Raw genomic sequence first — 10,394 nt, 5'->3', positions numbered from 1 at the left:
CTTCCTTCCTCGATCTGACACTTGTATCTATCTTCTAACACCCTCATATTCTAACTTGATCTGATTTTTTTCCTTTTGTTCTTCCTCCTGCACCTTCCTTCCTTGTTCTGACTCTGACATCTACCTTCTAACACCCTAACATTCTTCCTCACCCTGATTTTTCCTTTTGTATCTCCTACACCTTCCTTATACATCCTAAAATTAGCATCTACATTCTAACACTCATCTTCACCCTGTTTTTTTCTTTTGTATCTCCTCCTGCAGCTTTCCTCCAAACCCTGGCACTTCCATTACCTTGTGATGATTTTCCAATATCCTCACATCCTTTCTCACTATAAGTCTTTCTACATATTCCTCTCTTAACATCCTCACACTCTATTTCACATGCTCCACACACCGTCACGCCCTCCTGCTCTCCCACACACTCACACCCATGCCATTACACTCCCTCCCATCTGCACTCTCACTTTCTAACTGTCATGTCACCTAAGTGTGCTTTGTGTATATCCGTGACATCAGTGTATGTGCTAAAGTATTATGTACAACTTCCCCAGTCCTCTGTCAGTCTAGCAGATGCTAAACAATACATGTTACTACTACTACTACTACTACTACTACTACTACTACTACTACTACTACTACTACTACTACTACTTCTACCACCACCACCACTACTACTACTACTACTACTACTACTATTACCACTACTACTACTACTACAAGAGTTATTTTTTTAAGTGAAATTAACACATCTTTTGAAGAAAAAATATATTCATTCTACCAAATGTGAGATTTAGTAAAGATACTGAATAATTTTATCATCATACAAGTGCATATACTCCCTGTAATGTAAATACTGCATACCTTGTTGGCTTGTATGGTTACATTAATACCTATTTTGTTTATACATACATACATACATATAGTCATCAGGTGTTGAGTAACCTTATGCATTCATTTCCACTGTTAATTTTTCCTTCAGCTTTAGTCATCTCATCTGCTTGTAATCTTAGGAGACCTGACTTGATGGATTCTTTGCAGATCAGATGACTTAAGACAGATGTAAATCTGTCTTAAGTCATCTGATCTGCAAAGAATCCATCAAGTCAGGTTTCCTAAGGAAATTACAAGCAAATGAGACATAAGACACAGTGGCATTGAGTGGCATATGACCTTCCCTCTATGACTATTCATGGATATATAGACCACATGACCTATTCCTGTGTAACGGCAGTATACTAACTTAAGACTTCACCTTGTATGGGAGTGCACAAGTATCATATATATATATATATATATATATATATATATATATATATATATATATATATATATATATATATATATATATATATATATATATATATATATATATATATATATATATATATATATACTGGGAAAGACAATCTTAATCTTCTTCAGTCCTTTGAGTGATTACACTAACAGATTTATATACAAACAGAAAGGATACCTCAGGGCGAAGGGGTGGGACTTGGCTCGGCAGGGAGGCAGGGTAGCTAAGGGCCAGACTCTTGACCATAAGGCAGGGTTGAGTGTGTGCTGAGTGCCAAGTGCCATTGAGTGAGTGGTGTGGCACTTCTGCACTTTTCCCCTAAACACTAGCTGGGGTGAATGACCTAAGATGACCTGGGTTGTCAAGTATGAGTTGATTTCCCAGTTAAAATGACCAAAAATTCTCTTGATTTGCTTGAGTGGATTTCCCTAGCTGGGGTAAATGACATAAGATGACTTTAGTTGTCCAATATGAGTTGATTTTCCATCTGATATAACCTAAGATGACCATGGTTGTTTAGCATAAGTTAATTTTCCATCTGGTACAAGTTAAATTTCCCAGTTGGTGTGACCCCAGACAACCTTGATTTACTTTGAGAGATTTAACCACCTGGTATGACCTAAGATGACCTTGGTTATCTAGAATGAGTGAGTTTTTCCAGCTGGTGTGACCTTAAATGACTTTAAACAGCTTAAGTGGACTTCCATTTGATCCACGGTGGTAGGGGAAGAGTAGTGTGGCAGAGGAAGACTGTGAGAGGGGGAAATGAAGACTGGGAAGTTGTGTTATAGTCAATAAGGAGACTTGAGTCACTAGTCCTCCTAAATATTATTGTTCTTAGGTTTACAAATCTGCTGTTATGTGTGAACCAAAAAAGTTGTCAGTCAGTTATTTGGAAATGTTTTACAGTTGTTGTTAGTATTTTTTTTTTTTGTGAATTTCAAAGATGTCTTCAAGGTTATTCCATTATGAATATTATGTTGTAATGAAAAATAGATTAATGCAATACAGACATATTCATCTATGTAATAAGTTCACATAGTACATCAAGTCATGTTTTCATTGTCTCCCTTTCAGATCAAATTCCAATGTAGTACGTGTAGTTTGTACATTGTGTTCTAACAAAAAAAACTCAATGTAAGATAACATAAATAATATTCACCAATGTAATAAGCAAAATACATCATATTATGTTGTCATATTATGTTTGATCAAACTGCAAATAATGACTTTTAGACATTATGTTCAAGCAAAAAACAAAACTAATTTAAAATGACAAATAACATTCACTATTCTAGCAACCTCATCATTGTTTGCATATCTTTCCTTCTAAAAGAATATTAATCTATCTGATAAGCCTACACCTTCATTAACATTCACATATCTTTCCCACTAAAAAAAATATTTAACTATCTAAAAAGTACATCTCATTGTTTCCACATACCCCCCAAAAAAGAAATATTCCTCTGTGATCAGCAAATCTCATCAATACTTGCATACCTTTAACTAAAAAAAAAAATTATATATATATATATATATATATATATATATATATATATATATATATATATATATATATATATATATATATATATATATATATATATATATATATATATATATATATATATATATATATATATATATATATATATATATATATATATATATATATATATATATGTCTAGTAAGTAAAACATCATCATTGTTTGCATATCTTCCCCTTCAAAGAAATAATCATCTGTAATCTGCAAATCTCATCTACACGTGCACATCTTCGCCTCCACATCACACAGCAAATACTGACTTGCAAAGGTTTACTCACAGTTGACCTAAGCATTGACAAGTTCTGTGTACATGGCAATACTGGAAAGCTAAATGAATACATACTTTTACTGTTATGACCATTACTTTTAGTTAATTATAATATTCTGGCGAGTCAATTAACCTTCCGCAGACTAGAGGCAGTAGGCACCTTGAACTCAGCTGGGAACACACACACACACACACACACACACACACACACACACAAATGGAGTTTTTTTTTTCCCCTTTTCCTTTTCTTTTTGAGCCCATACTAATGAACACTAGTAATGAATACAGTTGGTTATTATCTTCCTATTCACAGCCATGACAAGTTTACCATCTACCTCAAAAAATAATATGGATTTCCGTATTACAAACATTCACATTCGCATGAAAAAAAAAAAAAAAAGTGTTTGAGGAAGTAACACACACACACACACACACACACACACACACACACGTCATCTCTCCCATTGAACCAAAGCCATAGGAATAAATTTTTTTTTTTTTTTTCCGGGTATAGTTTGCGGTTCTATTAACTAATTGCTGTCTGTGGGGAGTTAGTGGACTCCTATTGTTAAACCTGCCATTGTCTTCCTATTTTTTTTCATACTGTTTAGTTCTTTCGTATTGTTTTCCATGCCACATACCAATACTATAAAGTTTATTCCAATGGGGAGTTTTATATGTATAAATAAATGTATCAAGTTGCCTGGTTGGTTTCAACTTTCAGCGTGCCATCCTGCGTTAGGGAGTGGGAGCGGTGAAGAGCTGGGAAAGCTGTACAGTGAATGACATGCGATCCAGGGAAAGTTAGAAGGGATGCGGGGATAAGGGTGTGGGGAGAGGATGAACCAGAAAATGTGTCAGGTAAATAGGAGGGAGTGAGGCGCAACACATCGCCGACAAAGGGCAACATTACGCAGCTGGCAAAACTTTATTGCCAGAATGCATGTCGCGCCAGCCTAGGCGCCCAGTGTGAACTTCCTGAGCACTGAGCAATGCGGAAGTCTTCACTGGACGCTTGAACGTCAGCAGAGGCACGATATTCTTCTTAAACTATGAGTACTGCAAGGCCCAGCACTCGCTGTGTCGGCGGAAATGTTATGATGTTCCGGCGGGGCTCGGCAATGCTTAGGAGACGCTAACCATGCATGGATAACTTATATACTGTTTCATCCTGTAAGCCATCCAGTCTTTCATGGAGAATTTCAGACACGCGGCTAGTCACCTTCAATGATTTAACACTGTTGGCCAGGAGGCAGTGCGTCCATGGCATGTGCTGGGACATGACGGTGGAGTGCGTTCTTAATTTTTGAAGGGGCGTGTGCAGCGCGCCTCACGTCTTGTGCTTCATTGATTCATGGCGTCTCAGTTGCTAGGCAACCCGGGGACGCTGGGCTCCTATATGAATGCCAGGTCTCATTTGCTTGATTATTATAACCAGCCACGTAGGACTTGAACTGGACAGGCGACATTAGTGCCACGCGAGGGTCTGGATAACAGTCAAGCGGCAAATTTAGCATTTCCAACCTGTCCTGGGGAGGCGGCCACACTGCCCGCCTGCAGTCGGGAGGAGGTCACCGCTGGAGGCAGACGCTGGTGCTGGTCTTGGCGAGGTGCGACCCCGACCCTCCTGCTGGCACTCAGCGGGAGGACGTGGCTCGCTGCTGTGAGGACGACACCGACCACTGGCGAGGGCCCGCACGCACCCACTCCCCGCACCTTGGGCCACGGCGGCCCGCGCGGCGGCGGCGGCAGCGGCGACAGTGAGCGACTAGCGGTCCGAAAGAAGGCAGTGCCAAGTGTGAGTCGGAGATGAAGACTCAGAACAAAGTTGAAATGTAAGTGATCGATCCAAGTGGTGATTCAAACGACTGCACCGCAATGTTCATGATGGATGACTGCCGCACGCCCGCAGGGCACCGCCCCACGCCATGGGCGCGCCCTCACACTTGAAGTTAGCGCGACTTAACCCGTGGCTAAGACTCCTGCAGCGGCGAGGGCACTTGCAGCTACGCCCTGATGTGGTGCTATTGATCACGGTGGCCTGCGAGGCATTAGCACGAGATGTCCGAGTGACCGAGCGCCGCCGCGTGCCCGCCGCCCGCCTCCCGGTGTCACCTCCAGCAGCGGGTGTGGGTCCTCCCCGGGTTGGCGCCGCAAGGCTTCTCGTGCCCACACGCGTGTCAGGGCGACGTGTTGACCACCACAGTAAACAATGTCCCTGAGTGCCAATCTCGCCAGAACGTACCCCGCGTTCTACGATCACTTTGTAGAACTTTAGGAATGTGACGCCCGCCACTCGCGCCTGACCAGACGCGCCGAACAAAGGAACACACCACCACGCCACCACGCTCACCAAGCAGGAAGGAAGGAAGGAAGGAAGGAAGGAAGGAGCGACCACCGTGCATAAACATCAAGTTCGCGTCATAACATTTGGCGGGTGTGCTGAGGCGGCCGTGACTACTCAAGGTGTTCACGGAAACTGTCCGCGACTCAACAGGAACAGGTCGATAGGGATCAGCGACGCTCATTAGCTCATCACCACCCTGACGGCTCCTGCGGGGGTGGGGACAGGAGGGACGGGGACGCTGGGCCGTGACTCGCCGCGGTGTGAATGAGCTGAGGAGGACATGGGGCAGGCAGGGGGAGGCGGGGCAACTTTCCAGCTCTCCCCAGCCCTTGCCCCGTCCCGTCCCGCCCCGCCCCGCCCTCTACGACTGTGACAAGGCGGCTCCCCACCCCCGCCTCCTCCTCAATGCTCCAGCAGCCCAAACAGAGGCAAAGTCAGTCTGCCGCCAAGACCAGGAAATGTGAGGTGAGTGACCCGCCGCCATGTTGCTACAAAAGAACACAATGGAACATAAATAAAGAACAAATAACAAACAACAGTACATTTAAATTGTTGTATCTTATGAGGCTGTTTTTTTTTTTTAGTGAACACACACACACACACACACACACACACACAGAGAGAGAGAGAGAGAGAGAGAGAGAGAGAGGGGGGGGGCGGGAAAGGGAAAAGGGCGAAGGGAAATAAACATGAAGTAAGGGAGCGAAGGAGGGACGGAGGGAAGGGAGAAGAGGAAGTCATGACGAAATGGCCTGATGGAGGTGAGGAAGGGAGGAATTAAGATTACGTCAAGAGAGAGAGAGAGAGAGAGAGAGAGAGAGAGAGAGAGAGAGAGAGAGAGAGAGAGAGAGAGAGAGAGAGAGAGAGAGGCGTTCTTTAGCTGTCCAATTATATCTTATCTCAAAACCCTGCAGCCAGAAATTAGAGGAGAAATATGACCTCACGGGAATAACACCTCACCCTCTTCCGCCTTCCCTCTCCTGACCCACCGGCACCGCGGACTGAGTGACCCTCGGAATTCGCCTCGGTACTAACCCTTTCTCGTTAATAACGCAGTGACACTTAGCAAGCATATATGACTTAAAATGTAAAATGAATAAAACTAAAAGCACTAGATTTTTTTTCTTTTTTTTTTTTAAGTTCTTCATCACTCGTTTCTGCTACCGTAGGTGTCTTTTTAATAGTTTGTATTTTCAAAATGGTTTCCGCGCAGAGGGTCGTATTTTTTTAAATTTTTAGCCTTTCAGAAGGACTATTTTGCAAAGGTCACAGAGATAATTCCTCGGGTTTTCATGATGGCTTTTCACAATGGTGATGCTGAATGTTTAAATTATCACTAGCAAAATGAAAACGCACTTGAAAACACCGATAACTTGCACTTCAGCCTATAAAAATACTGGAGAGAGATCCCGGAATGTTTAAGAATACGTACCCAAGTCTCACTTGCTGTAATTGGGCTGTAATGGAAATTATTAAAGTTTTTAAGTATATTCTCATAATTTTGTTGGTAGTCTAACAAATATTTTATCCTTTGAATAGGAAAAAAAAAAAAAACTTTAAACAGGCAACATAAAAGTCTACGGGAGATTTTTTTATTTCGGAAATTTTTTTTAGGTGGGAGAGCAATTATAACTAAAATATGGGTTCCCAAAACTAACTGGGGTTACGCTCCTCTCGACCCCCTAACCTAACCTATCTTAACCTAACTTAACAGGAGGCTACGCCCCCTCCCCTCGATTTTCCAGACGTAACTTAACCTAGCCTACCTTGACTTCATAAAACACCCAGGATGCAATGTGGCATGCACGCACTATTGCTTCACCTAACGCTGGAGTCAAAGTACACAGAATATTAAGTTATTTTTAAAATACCGAAATATCCAAATATACAACAATTTGCCAAATACTAACAAAATTACAAAGAATTTGCGACGACAGGTGTCTCCTGTGGGCGGTTTGGACTGTTGGGGTTGTACAGGGAAGCGGCCTCTTGAAGAAAGACATGAAAACGCTTGCTGGGTCAGCAGTGGCCATAATAAACATTAATTCTTCTACAAAGTGTTTCCTTCTTCTACCATAGAGAGGCACTTTATTCTTCACTTCCCTCCACAGCCGCTCAGTATTGTTGGTGTGCGTGGCTCTGTTATTCGAATGGGTCCACATAGTAGACGAAGTGGTTAACAGTTAGGGGTCTTTATCCTTCCGGTTGTAGACAAAATGTACGCTTTCCAGCACTCAGATATAATAGTAGTGCCAGGAAAAATACGGTATTTTATTATGGCAAGGAGCGTCTTGCTGGCTCGCCGCTGAACAGGAGCCACGAAGCACTTTCAAGTCTCCCGACACCAAACACCCACTCTTCTTCCACTAACCTACCCACGTTATATTTCCTTTTTTCCAAACTTGCTTTCATCTATTTCTACGATTTTTTCTTCACTTCCAATTTATCCGTCTCTCTTACAACACCACTCAATCAACACCTCTCTACAAAAAGTAGCCCAGTCACAAATCCCCTTGTCACTTGTTTTTAGTTCACTCCGAACGAAAACGGACAAAAAACATTCACGCACGTAAGCGTTTACGAACACACACGCACACACACACACACACACAAAAAAAATAAATAAATAAATAAATAAAAATAAATAAATAAATAAATAAATAAAAATATAGTCTCACTTTCTTGCCATGAGCACTTAATTTTTTCTTATATAATTTTGTACTTTTTATCCAAGAGTATTTTCATGATTCTGACGATAGTTTATCAAGTACCTATCCCGTGAACAGAAAAAAAAGCACCCTTTCACTAGGATGAACACGCTATCAGCAGGCTGTGCAAGAAATTATGGGGGTTTCGAGAGGCATTTTCATAAATCTGTCGGTAGTTTAACAAATATTCTACCCTGTGAATACGGAAAACACCCATGAGAACCTGAATTTTCGTATCTGTGGCCTTTGAAGTAATAGTCCTCATAAGAGAGCACGGCGTTTAAGAATACAGGTTAAAATTTTACGCTAAACTTGGACCAGGCCATTTTATCAGGCTTGGGAGAAAAGTCACGGTAATCAAGGGGTTTCAAGAATCGCCTGCACTGCATTTATAAAGGTGCCTGAAGATCGAGTGCGTTTTTTTGTATGGATGTATGTATGTATGTATAGACACAGTTTTAAAAAGATTACTTGATCGTTATTTATTTTTCTCCGTTTTTATTGTTTATATTTGAGTTTCTTCTCTTTCTTCTCGCTTTCTTGTTCTCCTCCCTCTCTTCCTTTTCCTTTTCCTCCTTTTCTCTTCTTCTTTCCTCTTTTTCGAATTATTCTTGACGCTGTCCTCCTCCTTTCCTTCTTTTCCTCTGTTCACACTTACTTAACCTTGCCTTTTTTCTCCGTCTCCTCCTCCTTTTCCTCTTCTTGACCCCTTTGTCCATCTGTCACTCTCTTCCTCCACGTCCACTATTTAAACTACTACTACTACTACTACTACTACTACTACTATTATCATCACCACGTTGCTTCTAACTCGCACCTCCCTTCCTTCCCTCCCAGAACGGCAAGACACTTTCCCTGAACGTAAATGGGGGTCGGGTTTTCAAGACTTCAGACCGCCCCAGAACCCGCCCCGCCGCCCATCTCTATGGGCCGCATCGCACCCGTACCGCCACTACCACCACTGCCTCCGCCACCCACCCGACCCATGGCTACCGCGCGGGGCACCAGCAGGCCCCGCCCGTGCCACGCCAGGACCTGCAGATGACCCCACTCACGGTCCCCCTCCTGCCCCATGTGCCTCCACGCCCCATCCTCACCCAGCGTACGCCGCCCCCACTCAGGTAACGAAATAAAGCTTATGTTATTTATTATGGTGTTCATTACACAAATTACTGGTTATTCAATGCTGAAAAAATGTGTGTTTTATTTCGCTCAGGTAACAAAATAAATTTCTAATTCAGTGCTATTCTAAAGATACAAATTATTTGTTTCTTTGTATATAAATTATCTAATATATACTACTAAAGAAATGTTCTTATTTCTTCCTTTTCTTTGTTTATATTAGGTAACAAAATGAAACGCTAATTTAATGCTGTTACAAAGGTATACGTATATTATTTATTAAATTAATCATCAGTTTTATTTGTTTTAATTTTTTAGTTGAATTACGGCTTATTTCACTTTAAAATAAAATTGACAAAAAAAAAATTATTGACTGATATACAATTTTTATATTAATATTCTTCTCCTATTCCTGATTTATTTGTCTGTAAAACTTAAGAGGAAAATTTTTAATCGCAAAAATGTTTTCAGTTTTTTGTACAGGTAAAAAAAAGTTTTTTGTACCTGTGTTAAAAAATCGAAAAATATTCCAATTAAAAAAAAATATTTGATAGTTCTTTACTTAAAGAAGAATGATTGTGTATAGTTAAAATATTATTTACATTTCTTAGGAGTGCAGCATAGATAAAAATCACATTTCACCCTAAAATAAAGTTAAGACAGTTTTCGACTGATATATAATTTATATATCAATATTCTTCTTCTTCTTCTATTATTAGAGGAAAATTATACCTTATTTCCCATCTGATATCAATTAGAGAAGACTTAATATTTTGTCCTTCAACCCACGCATGTGTTTCGTCTTCCTTCAGGTCCTCCCGTGTTTACTCCGGGCGGCGGGCCTCTCCCAGCCGCCCTAGCGCCCCGCCCCCTGGCCAGGCGCAGCTCACGGCCCAGATCCAACTGCTGCGGCCCAACAACACTCCCGTATCCGTGGAGAAGGTGGACCTCGACAGGTGAGTCTTGGTGTGTCCTTTACGTCAAGCCTTCGTGTTAAACGTTGCTGCGCCTCATTTCAACTACTTCTAACAGGCTCCAGTGGAAGTTATTGGGGTTTTCAAGGGTGTTTTATGGTTTTACTGGTAACTTACTTACTTACTGACT

The 10,394-nt window shown here is 41.5% G+C and overlaps 1 protein-coding gene across 1 annotated transcript in view; it reads left to right on the top strand.

Annotated features, from left to right (window-relative positions):
- The first annotated feature begins 2,640 nt into the window (after nucleotides 1-2,640).
- The window catches only part of LOC135108018 (leucine-rich repeat-containing protein 49-like), a 38,989-nt gene continuing 31,235 nt past the window's right edge, over nucleotides 2,641-10,394 (top strand). The window contains exons 1-3 of the mRNA XM_064018553.1: nucleotides 2,641-5,925; nucleotides 9,006-9,289; nucleotides 10,103-10,246. Of these exons, the coding sequence (XP_063874623.1) occupies nucleotides 5,866-5,925; nucleotides 9,006-9,289; nucleotides 10,103-10,246 (488 nt within the window). The 5' untranslated portion in view covers nucleotides 2,641-5,865. The remainder of the gene's footprint in view (nucleotides 5,926-9,005; nucleotides 9,290-10,102; nucleotides 10,247-10,394) is intronic.

This window comes from Scylla paramamosain, chromosome 16, assembly GCF_035594125.1.
Source record: "Scylla paramamosain isolate STU-SP2022 chromosome 16, ASM3559412v1, whole genome shotgun sequence".
Taxonomy (NCBI): Eukaryota; Metazoa; Arthropoda; class Malacostraca; order Decapoda; family Portunidae; genus Scylla; species Scylla paramamosain.
Note: the sequence above shows the minus strand (reverse complement) of the source record. Positions and strands in the feature narration are given on the sequence as shown.